Here is an 18,209-nt window from a genome sequence, read left to right as displayed (position 1 = left end):
CTCTTTCCGTCCACTCTGTGCCTGATCCCCATCTCATACCCTCACGAGGGCTGACCCCCATCTGCCTGCTCAGCTCTGGCGACAGGAGCTCACTCCCTTCGGAGGCTGCTCTGGGCACCTCCGGAGAGCAGGAACCGAGAACCAGCTGCTCAACGCTGGGCGTAAGTTCCCTCCCACTAGCCTCCGAGCTCCACCGTGAAAAAGGCCGACTCCTTCCCCTGCCCAGCCCTGGAGAGCTACAAGGACAGAATTCACAAGGTCCCCACCCTAGGCCTTCCACATTCTAATCTTTTAACATCCCAAATTCCTGAAATTATTCCTCTGGTGCTTGGTGTCAAGTCCCTCTGTTTTCTTTCCTTGCCCCCCAAAGATCAGGACTGTCCCCCAACCTCCTGGTTTCCACTGTGTGAGGGTGCCTTCCCTGTCCTGGCCGAGGCGACCCTGAATGCACTCTAGATCTCCGTTTTTCTGACAGCGTGGTTTCCTTGATAAATCATAACTCCCTGGGCGTGGACTAACTGCTGTAGACTGGAGCACAATCACCACCTCCTTCATCCTAGAAACTCTATTTCTATTAAGGTAGCCCGAGGTTGCATTAATTTCTTTCGGCAGCCACATCAGGTTATTAACTCAGCCTGAGTTGTTGGGTAGAACTCTCCCAGACCCCCACCCCGCCACGCTGGGTTTCCTGGGGCGGGACTTGATACTTCTCCCACCAAATCTGCGCTTCCTTAGCAACTATAGAACTAACACTGACTTAAGCACCTACTTCTTACCCAGGCATTTTACCTCTAATCCTCAAAACAATCTTGCAGAGGAAGTACTGGTTATCATTTCCTTTCTCTTTCATTTAAAAAAAAAAAAAATCAAAAAAATTTTAAATGATGCTAAAATACATACAACATAAAATATACCATCTTAACCATCTTTAAGCGTACAGTTCAGTAGTGTTAAGTACATTCACATTGTCGTGCAACCAGTCGCCAGAATGTTTTCATCTTCCAAACCAAAACTCTGTCCCCATTGAACGACAACTCCCCATTCCCCGCCCCTGCCCCCACATGCTACTCCCTGTCTCTGTGACTCTGACTAGTCTAGGTCCTTCATACAGGTGGAATCAGTCTCTGTCTTCTTGTGACTGGCTTATTTCCCTTTAGCACAATGTCTACAAAGTTCACCTTTCTTTTTTTAAAGAAACATAAGTGGTTAAGAGATTTGTCCAAGGCCACACAGCCAAGAAGAACCAAGTTGAGACCTGAACCACGTGTCACTTCAGAGATGGTACTGCCCTCCACCCTCCTGCCTGGTGTGTCCTAGGACTGAGATCCCCCAAGGTGGACGATGCACTTTGAGAAGTGCATCGACTCTGCCAAATGTCTTTAGTACCTGAGGACTGCCTCGGGGACAATGCACTTGACTGTCACAGAATAAGGCTGTCTATTTAACAAACCAGAGCTTACTCCAAAGTGCCTTCAAAAGGGGAGGCACGCCCACGGTTGGCCCTGGGTGGAAATCTGAGAAACGCAAATGACAATCCTGCCGCAGAGGTTAACTCCTTCCAGTAACCACTTCTGAGTTAAGGTCTCTGCAAAGTTGAACAGTGCTGAGTGAAAACAAAGGGGCCAGGCAAAGTAGTTTAACAAATACAGTCACGTGGAGCTTAACGATGGGGATGCATCCTGAAAAATGTGTCGTTAGGTGATGTTGTGGTTGTGCGAGCATCATAGAGTGCACTTACACAAACCCTCATGGTACAGCCTACCACACACCTAGGCTGTATGGTACTGATCTTACGGGACCTCCGTCCTATGAACCTAAACGTCGTTATATGGGGCAGGACTAAGGTAAATAAATCTTAAGCACCTTCGTGAGATGAAGCAGAAGCAGTGCTTCATGGCAAGGAGCTGGGTGGATGGGTGCATTTGGGAAACAAGACAGTTGGAAAGAAAGGCACAGTGAGCCCCTGCTCTGCATCCGTTTCCAAGCGTGAGGAAGAGTCCAGGCTCCAGTCCTGGCTCTGCAACTGACCAGCCACTGACCTCAGTTTCCTCATCTGTAAAATGGGCACCATAACATCACTGACTCAGTGGGCTGCGGTGAGGCTTAAGTGACTTAGATCCTTTGAAGGGCTCAGAACAGAGCCAGGCACAAATAAATTACCCAGGAACTGTCAGTTCTTCTTACCATCACTAGGACATCTAATACCTAATGAAGCCATTTCAGGGGATTCGTTCCACGCATCTCGACCGAGCACCTTCCACGGGCCAGGCCAAGACCCTCAGGGATGAGTCTGAGTATGCAACACTGAACCCACAAATTTTTCCTTAAAAAGAAATCCACACGTCCTATGGTCATTCCCATGCATAAACTGACTTTTATACTTCAATCTCACTTCAGGATCGTTTTATTGGCCAAAGAACAGACAAGGATGCTCTCTCATGAGCAACTGCCAAGGTCTAGGTAAGCAACACCAGCCAGGGTGCAGGTGCCCTGTGGAACTCTCACAAGGTGACAAGCAGAGACCACAGAGCCAAGAAGGATTTCCATCCCACGGGGGGCTGTGCTTGCCTGGGCCACTTGAGGCAAACTGTGAAGCTTTCCTGGGCCTGTGGCCGCCCAGCTGTAAAACTGAGTTTCGAGAGGCCACAGCCTGTGGCCTTCTGGGGCTGAGAAACACATCATAGCTTTGGCTGCTTCTCCCCAAAAATATAGAAAATGAATGGGGGGACCTCTTTCTTTTCAAAGCAGCAGTACCATCTGTGAAAGCAAAATGTTTTACTGTTCTCCAAGTCCTTGGGGCAGGAAGGGGTTCTGCAGAGTGTCTGAATTTTCCAGGCAGCTGAGTATTTGGAGCCACCCAATACCGTGTGCCTGTTTTGTGCCGGACACTTTCTGTGCTGGGACTTTCTGCAAGGCATCTGTGACAACCAAGTGTGAGCCAAGAGGGGGCTGTCAGTTGGCAGCCCTTGCCAGAGCAAGCGGCTTCAACCCAGTAGAAGCCAGAGATAAGACTTCTCTATAGTATAACTCATTGGTCTAAACTCTATAACACAATGCCAGCCGTAGGAACGGAGGTGCATATTTAAGAGACTGATTAGGAAAAAGAAAAAAAAGTAACCACTTTGCAGTGGATGTTCACCAGGGGGGGCCTGGGATGCTGGGACCACATCAAAGGCTTTGCCAAAGAAATAAGGCCTGGGAATTTTCATGTATTTATCATGACCTCAGAAAAAGTGTCAACATTGATAGTTGTATGTAAAAAGTACAAGAAAAACTGGCCTTCTAACTTAGAGAGGCGCCATCTTCCAAGATAACAGAAATGGCTACGCTATTATGATTTTATGCCTGAAGCCAGCAAACATCCTACCTGGTTTGCTCTTTCAAGGTCCGTCATGATCATTTCAATTTCGTCGGCCCTAGGAAGGCGAGAGGGAGAGAGCGGTTAGTCAGCAGCGAGGCAGGATTGGGGGTGCTCACGGTTCCCAACTCAGCAGAAGGACATGCAGTCACACAGGCCAGGAAGAGTCCTCAGTGTTGGGGGCCATGCAGACCTGTGTGGGGACACTGCTGCCCATCAAGTGGAGGCGGGCTTGTGCTAGGGAGAGGGCCGGTCTGCCCTTGAGGGGCTCCCAATCTGGTAGGGGAGACAGAGCCATAAAAAGAGAAAATACAGTGTGTCCTGCCAAGAGATCAGACAGAGCTCTGAACAGAGTGCTCTGGAAAAACAGAGGGAGAGATGAATTCTCCTTGGGGGAGGGAACTCAGGAAGGCTTCAGAGGAGGTGTGAATTGGGTTTTGAAGGATGAGTAGAAGTTTGCCAGGACTGAGAGATCCATGAGAAAGTAAAGGGGAGGATGGGATTGCAGGTCGCAGGTCTCTGTAGTCTGCTCTATAAACCACCCGAGTTCACGGTCATCACCCAGCCTGCTCACACACAGGTGCTTTTGTTTCTTTCTTTTTTCCTGTTTTGAAAGTATTTCCTTGAGTAACGTGAAGGTAAAGATATGGTTCCAACATACAACATCACGAGAGAGAGAGAGAGGGCGCTGCGAGTCCTGCTGAGAAGGGCAGGGTCAATCCCAAAAGTCTGTGGAGGTTCTAACAGGACACCTGGGCAAGTTACTGTCCCAAGTTCTGCCAGACGGGTCCTGATGATGGCCCTTGTCAGGAGGCCACGGCTGGGAGGGCTGTAACCCGAGGCAGGTTTGGCACGCCCATGGAAACGGAACGGAATGTTACAGCCACAGACCCACAGTGGGGTTTAGGGCTCGCTCCTGCTGGGCCTCCTCCACATCTTCGTGGGCCTGAGCTCTCTCTGCTGCCTGCAGGACTCAGTCTCACTCCTCGGCGCTGTAAACTGGGCCCTCCTACACCACGGCTCCTGCTCACCTCCCGCCTTGGCCCACCACTCACCCCCCGGGCCCAGTGCTCCGACAACTCCCGCCACTTGGGGGACCCTAAATAGCCTCGACCTGTGCTGTCTGCCTGATTGCCCTCCACTCCTGGGACCCTCATCTCCTACTTCCGCCCCTCCCCCAGCCCTTTGCAAATCCTCCCAGTGGCTCCATCTCCGGAAGCAGCCAGCACCCCCACTCTGTGTGTCTCCTTCCCCTCATCTCTGGTGCCTGCACAGGGCTTGGTGTCAGGCTGGAGGCCAGAGTCTCGAATGCACCTGTCCTGCCAGCAATGGGCCAGTCTACACCCTGGGATGGCCCAGGGCACCCACATAGGCCCCAATAGAGGGTTCTTCTGTCCCCAAAACCTGCTTCTCTAGTCCTAACCACCCACCCTTAAATCCGAGAGCTGGACAAACTGTATCCAGGCCCTGGCTGGTCTGTTTTCGCTGCATCCTGTGCCTCCACCGGCCCTGAGGCTTTTCCAGCTTTTAAGTGCACACTGCGATTTGCGGCAATCTTATCAACTCCCAGCAGCCCCAACGCAGTAACAAGACGCCTTGTGCTCAGGTTCAAGGCTCACCGTACCTGTTTGAAATAGTATCCTGCTTTCAGATCGGTCTGAGAAAAGTCCAAAACCACTCATAAAATGGCCTAGTTAAACAAAGCTATTTTTAGGACGACTTCATGAAGAAGACAGTGTCTCTAAGAGAAACACCCAAATTAGGCCTCTGCAATGCAATGCTGGGTGCAAGGGGGTGGGCTGGGGGCAGCTTAAATTATGAAACACCTCAGCATAGCATCACATTTGGAAACTTCCATGATCTCACAGAAAAACTGCCGCGCCAAAGAAAAGACAGCCTAATGACTACAAAGGTTAAAAAAAAAATCATTAGAAGTGTTAAGGGTCTTAAACGTGACAGAAAAGGTTAACTGACAGTCAGGACAGAAAGCTGCCATCTGGACAACCTGCTGATGCAGTGTGAACTTTGCTGGGAACAAGACAGAATAAGACGTTAAACACAGTCTCGAACTTGAATCAGACAGCTATTCATCATTGGTCCACCAAGCCCAGACGGGCACCACAGCAAGCCTCCTCAGCTACCGGCATCATTCACTCATTCACTCACTCCTTCCATGAACGCTTCCTAGCCCTGGGCGGGGCTCCAGGATGGGCACGTATAGACACAGCTCCTGCAGATCTTGCTGGTGCCGCATATTTACAAAAGAAGAACGGAAACGCGAGCTGCTGAGTGATGACAACGTCTCCCTTCTCTCTGGAGCAGATCAGGGGAGCCGGCTGCAGAATCCGGCAGCTCGATGGGGAATGGCCTGGGCTGAGTGAGCAGAGACCTGAGCACAGGCTTCGGGTGAGGGTTCTTCCTGATTCTCCTGTGTGGTCCCCGATGAGCCCTTCCATTCTCTTTAATTCTGGCTAGTTTATCTTTGTCACTCAAATATTTCTTCTGCCCTGCTTGGGACTCCCATAGGAGTCCTCGGGATACTGCTGGCACATCTACTTCCGTCCCCCATGTCACTCAACCCTTCTTCTACATCTGCTGTTTCTTTATTTCCTGTTGCCTTCTGGACGGTTCTTCAGTGTGACCCACTGTAGCTGGACCATCCTGTAGTTTATCTTTTCTCTTTTGTTCCTTAGTTCAGTTATTCCATTTTTCATACCTGTTGTTTCCACTTCATTCATTTTTTGGTTATTCCTTATTTTTGCTTTACGTTGCTAGCACCCTCCCTGGTTTCCTTGAGTGTGTTTCTCATACTTATTTTGTACTCCCGGCCCATCTTGTCTTGCTTCAGGTCACAGACACTGTTAGGTTTGGGGTCTGTTTTCCAGGGGGGTGTTCTCTTGGGGGCCTGGCTGTTTTTCCCTGGGGGTACCAGCTACTCCTTCTGGCAATGTAAATGCAGGGAGAATAGAGAGGCAGGCCCTGCTGGGTGTCTCAGGATGAACTGAAGAAGAAAGGCACAGCAGGGGTTCAATGCGTTTTGCTGAGTGAAGGAAGGAAGGGGAAGGGATGACCCCAGGCCCCCAGAGTCCTCACTGATAACTGCCCTCCACCAGGAGGACCCTCTGGCCAGAGCTTGCCTTTACTTCTCAGGGAGAAGCAGCATTAGGAGGAGGTGGTCTCCCTGGGTGCAATTCCTCAGTCCTTGGGGTCTGGAGATAAGGGGTAGAGAGGTGGCTGCCTGGGGGTCGCTGGCCCACCCTCACCTGTTCTCATCCATTCTCCTTGCCAGGCCACTGCCAGTGGCCAAGGGGCAAGTACAGGGTCAGACACATGCCAGGGCTAGACAAGAGAGGGGTTCCCAGGGGCCCGGCTTCATCTAGTGGCTGGAAGGGCAAGGCTGGGACCAGCGGGGGCTGGGAAGTGGCATCCAAATCCTGGCAGATTTAGGGGACCTGGGTGGGCTTGAGAGCCTCCTCAGACAGTGAATGGTTTTGGATGTTCATCAGTATGCCTAATATCCAGCAAACAATGCATCATGTCCAAAAGATTTCAAGTCACTTATACAAAATTAGTCACATTGAAACAGGAAGGTGCCTTCTTGGCAGTCTGAGGCAATCCCTGGAAATGAATTTCAAGTTTTTCCATCTTCTGGTCAGTTTAACTTTGGTTACTAGGCAACTGCTAAACTGACCAAAATACTGAATGTGATAACAACTTCTGCACTTACCTTTCATTAGGAGAGTGGCTCTCATATTTCCAGAGCTGTCACACGATAATGACAACACCGCGCTCTGCTGTGAGACAGCAGGGCCATTCAATCTGGTATCCTGACAGCAGAGGGCCCAAAGGGGCTGCAGGGCCGGTTCACAGAACGACCAGAAACCACAGAAGGAGACAACGGAAGGAACCAGGGCTGCAGTGCCCAAGGAAAAGTTCAGATTATTACTTTAAAAGTCTACAGGCTTGTGATTCATTTTTCCAAGGGGCGTGCCTTTTAAAAAGCCCAAGAAAACACAACTAGCTGGGAATTTATTTCAATGCCATCGGGGCTTTTGAAGATGTGAAGTGCAGCCATTGGCACTTGCAGACCAAGATGGCGGGGCCTTTGAACTCATCTCAGAACACACCTGCCACTGAGTCTGTATGATCCACTCCTCTCCGAACTACTGCCCCTGCCCCCCACACAATTCATCCCACCAGACACACTGCCCTCAATAAGTAACAAAGAAATGCCTAGAGGTTGAAACTACAAGTCTAAATGCTATCTGGAAGGTGCAGTAATGAATTAAATCGCGTGAGCTTTCATAGCGGGTGTCAACAATATTCCAAAGGTTGTCCATCTTTTTCATTTTGAAGGCTCAACTACCACATCAGGATCAGGAGGCTGACATTAGTCTAAAGCCATTTATTTTCCAAAGTCCATAATAACCACACATATTGTTTGCTCAGCAAAACTATTTATTATAAAAATTTAGTTCTCTCACCTTTTTACGAGCTGACAAAACAGCTTTCAGTGATCTATTAACCTGCACTGCATTATGCTCCGCTCCGGCTTCAAACAGCGGATAATTTCAGCCCAGCCGAGAATATGTACCTCACTCAGTCAGTTCCCTACAGATCATTTCAGGGTATTCTCTGGGCTAGCACACAATGTTTACGAGGAACTTAAAGGGACACGGTCAAGGTCGACGGAAGGGAAATTACATCCACGCTAGAAACTGTATTTACTTTGACACCAGCATCCCAAGGCTAAGGGACGGCACCAGGGCAAAGCCGGCGCATATTTCAGTACCCAAACGATCAGACCCACATCAGGAGCTGTTACAACGAAGGACGTCTACAAGGCCGTCGCAACACCGTCCAGTGCGGCCTTCTAAGATCAGTGTGTCTCCTTGGACCCAAGTCAAAAGCCAATAGTCTCAATATGAGATTGTCAAGTTCTCGGGCATCAAAAGAAGAAATATCTAAAGATTGACTCTCTCTGCTTTAAAAAATTAAAAAAAAAAAGGCTCCTGTATGTTTAATAAAGTGAACGGCTCCCCTTTACCCGCTGCTGGTTTGACAGCCTCAGCCGTCAGGAAGGTCATCACTTTCACGACAACCTACGCCCCGGCCAGGCTCTCTCCGCACAGCGGGTAGAGGGACACAGAAGCAGGGCTCACTGGAGCGGGTTCAGAAAGAGCAGGCAGGAAAAGGAAAGGGAGGTGGCCAGAGGGCCAGCGCTGAGGAAGGTCTCTTGGCTATGCGTCTAGAATCCCCCTACTGGGGGGAGAGCTTCTCAGGAAATGTACCTCCCCCCACCCCCCAGACAAGAAGCTGGGCACAGCCCAGAAGCCCAAGCTCACGGAGAGGAGAGGCTGGTCTGCAGAGTCTCATGTGAGAGCCAGGGCAAGACTCTACCCAGAGAAGGCCACACTGCCCTCCTCAAGCACGGGCACTGGCCTGAGGCCTGGGATGGGGTGGCAGTCTCTGCTCAACAATGCCTACTGAGCACCTACTGTATGCCACACCTGAGAGGGAAACAAATGTCCCAGGTGCCAAGTTGGCAGTCATAGTGGCACTGGTATCTGCCTTATCCTCAGCACACAGGACGTACCCCGCACGTCCTAGCAGCTCATAAATATGCACCGAATGGGACCCTGTTACTGTCTACGTGGGGGTAGGTGCAGGGAGGTGAAGAGACCCCAGTAATTTCAGTACAGTGACAGCTCAGAGTGAGGGACAAAGGGCTTTGCAAACAGAAGGAGGGACTGTCTCACAGAGGAGGGGACATCTGGTCTGCATCCTGGAGGTGAAGACAAGTTTGCTGGGCAGAGAAGAGTAGGGCAGAGGGAGGTACCACGTTCTAGACGGAGAAAGAAATCACAATGTGGTGGGGGCCCGTTCAATTCTGTGACAGCTTCCAGGTGCTCCCTTGCGTTTTCAGGGCATCCCATGCCCTCATCTGCACCAGTTTCTCCCTGACCCTTTTACACCTCCTGTTTCGTTGGATGACAGCGGAGACCAGGGGTTCCAGAACTGTGTCACACAGCAAGGGTGACAGAGGGGATCCCTGCCTGGTGCCCAATTTCAATGGCGACGTATCAAACGGTTCACCATTAAGCATGTTGCTCATTTTGAACTTTAAATATATGTTTTTATTTTGTTAATGAAATATCCAACTGTTCCTATTTTATTAAGATTTTTAAATAAAAGACAGATATTGATTTCATTAAGTACCTTTTAAGCCTTTATGAAGCTAATTAACTGGTTTTTCTCCTCTGACTCGCTAAAATGGTAAATTATACTGACAGTTATTTACCCCCATTTGGTTGTGGTGTATTACACAGTTACTGTGCTCCTAAATTTTATTTGCTAGTGTTTTAGGTTTTTTTCACATTTACATATGAGATTGGCCTTTAGTTTCTTCTGTCTACTCTTGGTGAGGTGAATCATACGAAATACTTTTAAGGCACTTCCTTCTCTCTGTAGACAAAGTGGGCTATCACAGATTTGATGACACTACTCTTCAAAAACCTAAACCATATGCCACTTGTACGGTCTAAATGTGGTTGCCTGGCAGGGAGCCCAGCGGTGTCGGTACCCAGGCCTCGCTCCCGGCCGGTGGTGCCACCCCATCTTTCTGGGGGGCTGCCTCCACACTTCCTCTCCGTGAGGGCGTGGCCCTTCTTTCCCTGGACTAGCCCTTCCCTCCACTGCATTACCACGGAGGGTTGTGTTCAAATCCAGCCTGCTGGCCACCAGCTTGCCTTAAATGGCATGGTGGATTCCAGGAGTCTCTTTTCAGCCCCCTCCTTCCCAGTTAGATCCAAAGTGTTTTCTGGGCCAGGATCCCTTCATGCCCCCGTGGGCCCAGACCCGGAAGGGAGCAGAGGGTCCACAGTTGATTACAGCACTACCTCCCATAAACACCTCGGGTCCTTTCCCAGCTTTATTTCCCACATTTCAAACTATTTAGTCTCCAAACAAAGGAGCCTAAGTGCAGAACTGCTCCCTCATCAGAGGCATTGTGCTGGTTTCTTCTGTTTCTGGCAGATGTGTTTTTTAGTCTATTAGTAACATGGATACTGTGTAAATTTCCTTCTGTAGCTCAGTCAACGCTCTCATGGTATTAGTCCCATTCTGTTCCTTGAAACCACCATGCTTGTCCCCCTGCCTGTCCCCTCTGCTGAGGTCTCCATGGGTGGCTGCTGTCACCATGTCTCAGCTCTAGTGGCTGTCCTCTGAAAGGTCTCCTGGCAGCCCCACTCCCCATGGTTGTTGAAAAAAAAAATTATTTTTACTGCACTTATCGCTGTCTCAAAGTATCTTGTTGATATATTGATTTCTTGCTAATTCACTGCTTTAACCCCAGGGAACACGGCAGGAGCTCACTAAATACCGGTTGATGAAATATGCAAACTAAACAACATCTATGCTACCTGAAGTCCACTCTGCTCTTGACAGGCGACAAGTCATTGGCTGGTATTATAAAGAGCAGAAAGCGTAGGACTATTTTGCCAAATTGTAAATATGACTTGTAAGGAAAGAGTCTCTAAGTTGTTTTTGCAGAAGCAAAATAATTCACTTTTCTTACCACTTTTCACAGCCTTTGAAAAACAAGGCAACAATCTCCTTGGAAAAAAAGTATTTAAGGACCCAGGTCTACAGGAATGTAGCTCCTGGAGGGCAGGGACGGTTGGCCTGGCTCTCGGTGTGTCCCTGTGCCCACCACAGAGCTGGACACAAATCGAGACTCAGCAAACTCCGAGTAGGAGGGGAAGCGGGGAGGAGATGGGGAGAAAGTGTTTTTGGGGAAAAGTTTTCTTGACAACCCTCCTCTGTATGACCAGTCCCAACTTTCATTTTCCACCTGGGTTAAGGCACCTTTGCTTTGGCAGGAGTGGAGGGACAGGTGAAGCTGTGTGGCACCTTTCCAAGCCCCCAGTCAAATATGTCACTCTCATGGACCCACCCCTCCTGATTAAGTCAGGGGTCCGGGCAGAGAGAAGGCTGTAGAGCTTGACCCCTGGGGATAACCTTGTGGAAATAGTGGTTTTTATTCTTGCCAAGAGACAGTTAAATGGCCAGAATGTCAACTCTGCTTGCTCAGATATTAACCACAATTTGTTCATTTTTATGACAATCCCATTAAATTTAAATAATACAACAGTAACAATTAAAATCAATTTTTTAATTTAATTTAATTTTTAAATTTTTTTATTTTTCCCCCAAAGCCCCAGTAGATAGTTGTATGTCATAGATGCACATCCTTCTAGTTGCTGTACGTGGGACGCGGCCTCAGCATGGCCGGAGAAGCGGTGCGTCGGTGCGCGCCCAGGACCCGAACCCAGGCCGCCAGGAGCGGAGTGTGCGCACTTAACCACTAAGCCACGGAGCCGGCCCTAAAATCGATTTTAGTTAAGCCTCATCTTTTTAACCAAAATGGGAAGAAAATTTCCCTTTTCGCTCTACTCTTTAGTTGACTTGTTTACAATAAATGACTGAAATAAAATCCTCCTTTTAATCTGAGTCTAGCTGATGAACGTAGTGGTCTTCTATAGCCCACACGGGGTTAATTTTCCACCTGTGCCAAACCAGCAGGGCAGCTCCAGTGGGCTGGTCACTCACTGGACTGCGGCCCGCAGTGTGATCACAAACGGCCTGTGACCGTCACTCAGGCTTCAGTCATCTCTAGGCAGGGACAAGGGACAGTGGTGGCCAGAGAATTGGGCTACAAGACTGCATAATTCATTGTGCTCCTGCCAGTAAGACCGTCCATGGCCTCTTGGGTAAGTGTCTGGATTAACCTTAGGATGCTTCTTGCCATTTCCCTACAGTCCTAACACTGTTGCTCTAAAAGCAACTGGGGTCGGGTTGGATGTAAAAATTCTTTTCTTTCCTTAAATCAAGTGCCATGGGGTGACAAGTAGAAGGGAGCTACTGGTGGTGAAATGAGGGAAACTGTGGTCTAGAGAACCGCAAGAGCATGGCTGGCAGAGCAAAGGGGCCAAATTCCTCCCCACTGCCTTTGGGTCATTTGACCTTGGAGCTCGACAGCCATCTGCATGGGGGGAATAATGCAGCCTTTCTCAAAGAAACTGGCACGAGGGTAAAATAAGAACATGGATGGAGCAGAAAAGGGCTTCATAAACTGAAAAGACCCATACTCATATTGATTATTATTGTTGTACATGAAAATCACGATCTTTCTCTTCTGGTGAGAGCTAATTTTCAATACCTGAGACCATTAGAAGATAATTACAACCATCCATGAATTGGGTTTTGCCAAAAATTTCCTGCCTGAATCTGATCAAGCCTCTAGATTCAAATACAAACTCACGGGAATTACAGAGGACAGAGGAACACGCTCAACTCCATCTGGCGACGCTGTCGGCAAAATCCAGACTGTGGGAAACTCTTCAGGACAAATGAGCTGGTTTCTTTCACAAATAAATCGCAAGGAAAAGAAAAAGAGGAAGATCTATAAAACGAGACTTAAAGGGCATACCACCAATCGCAATGTGTAGATCTTATTTGGATCCTGATTCAAACAAATTGAAAAAAAAATAAAACCATTTACGATGTTTAGGGATAACTAGAAATGTAAGTATTGATGATATTAAGAAATTACTTTTTGATGTGATCATAGTATTGTAGCTGTATTAAAAAAAGAGAGTCCTTATTGTGAGGATCTACATGTTAAAACATTTAGAGGTGAAAGGAAAGGATTCTGAAAGTACAGCAGTCCCCCCTACCGCGGGGAATACGTTCCAAGACCCCCAGTGGATGCCTGAAACCATGGATAGTACCGTACCCTATATAGACTATGTTTTTTCCTATGATAAAGTTTAATAAACTAGGCACAGTAAGAGATTAACAACCATGACTAACAATAAAATAGAACAATCACAACTTATACTGTAGTACAAGTTACCATACATCTTAGCAATCTCAGCATATGATTTACTTTCTTTCCTAAGTCAAGAACTTGCACCTTTTCACTTAAAGGAAGCACTTTTTGGCCTCTCTTTGGCATATCTGAATTACCACCATCACTACTCTTGCACTTTGGGCCATTAGTAAGTAAAATAAGGTCACTTCAACACAAGCACCGAGATACCAGGACACTCGATCTGATAACCAAGACGGCTCCTAAGTGACTAACGGGCGGGGAACGCATACAGTGTGGATCCACTGGACAAAGGGATGATTCACGTCCCGGGTGGGATGGACCGGGATGGTGTGAGATTTCATTATGCTACTCAGAACGGCCTGCAATTTAAAACTTATCAATTGTTTATTTCTGTAATTTTCCATTTAATATTTTCGGACTGGAGTTGACCATGGGTAACTGAAACTGTGTAAAGTGAAACTACGGATAAAGGGGGGCCTCCTGTAGCTTCAAGATAAAATGAGGGTGGGGTGGGGACAGGTGAGACAAGATCGGCCATGAATGGGATGGCTGGAACTGGGGGTTCTGCCGGCATTAGGCACCTCGGGGTTCTGTCCTCTAGTGTATGTTGGAAATTTAATATTAAAAAAAAAGGAAAAAAAAAAGTTTAAGGTGATAAAAAAGCAAACATCATCACAGCAGCTTTGTATCCCTCCATCACCACTTGGCAGCTACAAAGTCTGTACCGATGTTGACCTCGACTGCTCCGTTTGCATAGAAATGCGGTGATGAGCAGGCGTTTGCGGGGAGGGGGCTACAGCAGGCCCCTGGGGAAGAACACAGATCAGAGAGGAGCATCTTGTGCTGGAAGTGCAGTACTTTGCAAACTTTTGTCAAGACAATTAACCTCTTAGAAAGTCAACTTAGTCATCAAAGGGGAGAAAAAAGGTACACGGAAAGCACCTCTCCCTAAGAAGGAGACTGAAAAGTTATATATGAATATTTTTCTTTGATATAGAAAAGCCTTTGCGGAGAACAGAGAACGGGAAGAAAATGAATTCTGGAGGGGACACCCGAGTCCCATCCTTCATCCCACAGGAAAGGGGCTCCCATGGAGGAAACTGAGGCCCACCCACCCATCTCTCACTGAGCATCCCTGTCCCCAGGGAGCTCGCCAGACTATTCAGGAATCTTGGACAGAGAACACCAGCAGGACTGTGGACACAGGTTGCTGCTTCTTTACTTTCAGATTTTTTTTTTTTTTAAATGACTCTTTTTTTTTTTTCCCCCAAAGCCCCAGTAGACAATTGTATGTCATAGCTGCACATCCCTCCAGCTGCTCTACGTGGGACGCGGCCTCAGCATGGCCGGACAAGCAGTGCGTCGGTGCGTGGCCGGGATCCGAACCCCGGGCCGTCAGTAGCGGAGTGCGCGCACCCAATCGCTAAGCCACGGGGCCGGCCCGACTTTCAGATTTTTAAAAAACGTTTGGAAGGGCTGCTGTTATGCCATCTACGAATATTTTTTCTAAAAGTCTCCTTCCCGTATTTAGTGTCGAATTTGTCAGCACATCTCTCCAGCGGCTAGAGCACTGCTGGCCCAATCTGAGCATTCGCTCTTTGCAGACTGCCTTCCAGATTTTGTTTCCCTCTCCTTGTTTACTTAACCTGGAAACGTTCTGCCTACAGCCAACAGGCGCTGGCCACACTCTTGACTGCTCGGGAGGATTCATCTGACTCCTGGCCTTGGACCTGCTTCTCTAGCTCTCCTGCATCATGCAGAGGATGCGCCGCCAGTCTTACAGGAACCACAGTCTTACAGGAGCTCGGATTTCACAGGTGGGGAAACTGAGGCCCAGGGCGGGGCTGTGATAAAGGAGCTCAAGGTCAAGATCACTTCAAGCAGCTGGTCTAGGGTAATAACCCTGCTTTTATTCCCAAATGTGAGGGATTCTAATTACCCCCTTTCTCCTCTAAGTACTACTTGGTAGGAACTGTTAAGAAAAGGTTTCGTGGCAGAGAAGCTAAGACTAAGAATAAAAAAAGATCTCCGATTGCATACTAGTTATTACTCTCAGCTCCCTACCCTCCTCACCTCCAAGCCCAAGGCCAAGTTGATTTCGGGGGCCCATCTCCCAGGCTCGGGCTGTTCTCCTCCAGCCACACCCACATCCAGGGGCCTTCTGACTACACAGCTCCTCCTGAACCTAAAGCTCCTTCCAAAACTTCCTGTCCACCTGGTCTTTCCCCAACACATTAAATGCTCAGCTCACCTGTGGCTTGAGAGCCCTCCTAGTATTTGTCCACAATCCCCTTCCCCTGACTGCACGTTAAGTCAGCTAGTGGTTTCCCTCGCCCTGCAGGGCTGGACGTGAAACTGGAGAACGAGGCAATGAAGGCAGCCACACATGCGGAGGAGACAGCAGCCTTCCTCTTCCGCTCCCTGGCACCGCAAGTCTGCATTTCGGCAGCATAAGTGCCTTTTTTAGGGCAACTTGAAAATGAATAATTCAGCAGTTCCTCTTCTACTTGTTAGCGTTAGACAAACAATTCAGATGGGGCAGACTTGCTGGCCCCATGAAGACCGTCCCTTCCCTTCATTCTGACATCATCGGATTTGGCCATCTTTAAGAACACCCTCCATCCTGTCTAATCACTAAAATACCACAAAGGAAGTTCACAATGCTTAGACATACGGAAAAAAATAGAAAGGTTAATTGCAACATAAAGTTTTCCCTTGTAGCCAAGAAAACAGGGCAGCCTGGTTAACAGTGGGCTCTTTAAAAATCCCATGTAGGGAATGTCTTAGTCACATCAGGTTATTGAAGTTCAGCTTGTTGTCCCAATCCAAGCCTTAGGAGCATTCTCCCCACGGATCTCTACCCTTGAACTCCCAGGCTCCACTCTAAGAGACTTAGATTCTGTGTCTTGTATTAAACCCACCTCCTCGAGTACTTTTTGGAGGTAGGCGTGATGAAAATCTTAACTTCAATAACCTTCCGGGTTTTATTATAGAATTCATTTGGGAAGGGATTCTCATTGGACAAACCAAACCCTCTGTTCATGGTTGGAAAACTTCAGTTGATATAATCTCCAGGCCCCTCCATGAGGAAGACACATAGAGCAGATCACTGCCGTTTATAGCTCAGCTACACTTGTGATCAGCGATGTACAATGTCATTGCAGTTCTGGACAGGAATTTGGAGTCAGTCACTCTTCTAATGACAGGGTAGGGCACTCCCCAGTTTAACCCCTACAGAAGGACCCTGGATACCCAGGTGATACATTTCTCAGTCTAGTAAAAGCTAAACAACGTGATAATAAAGATGAATTTGCCTATGTCTACCACTGCTTGAGATCTACCTGGCCAACCTCAAGTTTGTGAAAAATATTTACCACATGCCAGGGACTAAAGGATTCGTATCACTAGTTGATAATCCTGCTGGACAGGAGCTGCTTTGTGAAGGCAGTAGGAAATTGTTGGAAAATCCAAATAACTTCAGAGAATTCACCAGAAGGGATCTGCAGGTTCAGAGTATTCTGTGAAAGGGTGGGACTCAGTGCAGAGGGAAGTGGCAAGGTTAACATAGTGAAGTCTGACTCACCGCTCTGCTCGACTTGTAATGTACTAACAGCACAGCAGGGTGAGAGAACTTACAATAAATATACAGTTTCTTTTAAAGGTTTCAGAAGGGCTCAGTGGTTCTGCATGTGACAGCGCATTTCAGTAATAAGAAGAGACTCAGAGCAGGCTTGGACTGGAAGACTCAGGACCTTCAGAGTCAATTAAGCTTTTCGGTCCATCTTCCTTAAACAGATCAGAAAGTTTATGACAGAGATACTGTGAATTAGGGAAAACAAAAGAGAGTATCAACAAGAAAGAAAAATGTAAGTTAAGAGAAGAGTTATATCAGTAAATGTAACCAGGCCAAATCCACCTATAAAAGTAAAATACATATTTGAAGAAAACCCCAAATCTAACGAAATGTAGTAGAAACACACTTCAAGTAAAAAGGCCAAGATTGAGTAGATTTTTTTTAAAAGGCAAAGGAAAGGTTTTAAGCCACACTAGCCAACATTATATGTAGCAAAATAACAGTAAGGAGAGATAAGTCATATTAAAAGGCACAATAAATAATAAAAACACAAGCTTGAACTTGTCTTAAATCATAAGGCAAGAAAATCTATAAACTATGCAATATGAAAGTGGAAAGAAATGCAGTATACAGAAGTGCAGTCCTACTAGAAAGTGTACTATACAGCTTGAGAATCGGACACAGTTCAGGGTTCCAGTCACAAGGAATCTAAACACCGGGGCGTGGCTGACTTCAGATGGAGGGGCTCACTCGAGCACTGGGAGCATGAGCAGCACGGAGCCTCAGAGCCGAGAGCCTCCGTGGCGCCCCACGGAGAAAGGAGAGAGATGCTCCCTTTACAAACAGGAATGAACACAGAGCATCCGATGTGCTGGCTGTCAAAGGGCACAAATCCACCATTGTAGGTGACACGGTCACATGTCACCAAATCCAAGGGAGTCACTCGGGCGAATGAGCAGAGAGCTCCAGAGTCCAGCAACGCCTCATGTTTTTTTTGGTAAAGACAAGACAATCAACTCCCATATGCCAGTAATAAATATGCAGAAAACAGAAGCTCTATCTCATCTTCAACAGAGATATCAATATTAAACACGTGTGAATTAAAATAACATGGTATAGGGCCGGCCCCGTGGCTTAGCGGTTAAGTGCGCGCGCTCTGATGCTGGCGGCCCGGGTTCGGATCCCGGGAGCGCCCCGAGGCACCACTTCTCCGTCCAACGTGAGGCTGAGTCCCGCGTACAGCAACTAGAAGGATGTGAACTTATGACATACAACTATCTACTGTGGCTTTGGGGGGAAAAAACTGAATAAATAAAATCTTTAAAATAACATGGTATAAATCCCATCTACAGAAAATCGAATTACAAAATGCTAGTGGCAAA

General features: G+C 47.8%; 1 protein-coding gene across 1 annotated transcript in view; it reads right to left on the bottom strand.

The window, feature by feature from the left end:
- Positions 1 to 18,209, bottom strand: part of CUX1 (cut like homeobox 1) — a 356,883-nt gene that overhangs the window by 84,023 nt on the left and 254,651 nt on the right. Inside the window, 1 exon segment of the mRNA XM_087417692.1 lies at positions 3,368 to 3,416. Within this exon segment, the coding sequence (XP_087273818.1) occupies positions 3,368 to 3,416 (49 nt within the window).

The sequence above is a fragment of the Ceratotherium simum genome, chromosome 26 (genome assembly GCF_057802395.1).
Source record: "Ceratotherium simum simum isolate JZ-2026a chromosome 26, ASM5780239v1, whole genome shotgun sequence".
Classification (NCBI taxonomy): domain Eukaryota; kingdom Metazoa; phylum Chordata; class Mammalia; order Perissodactyla; family Rhinocerotidae; genus Ceratotherium; species Ceratotherium simum.
This window is presented reverse-complemented; position numbering and strand designations above follow the sequence as displayed.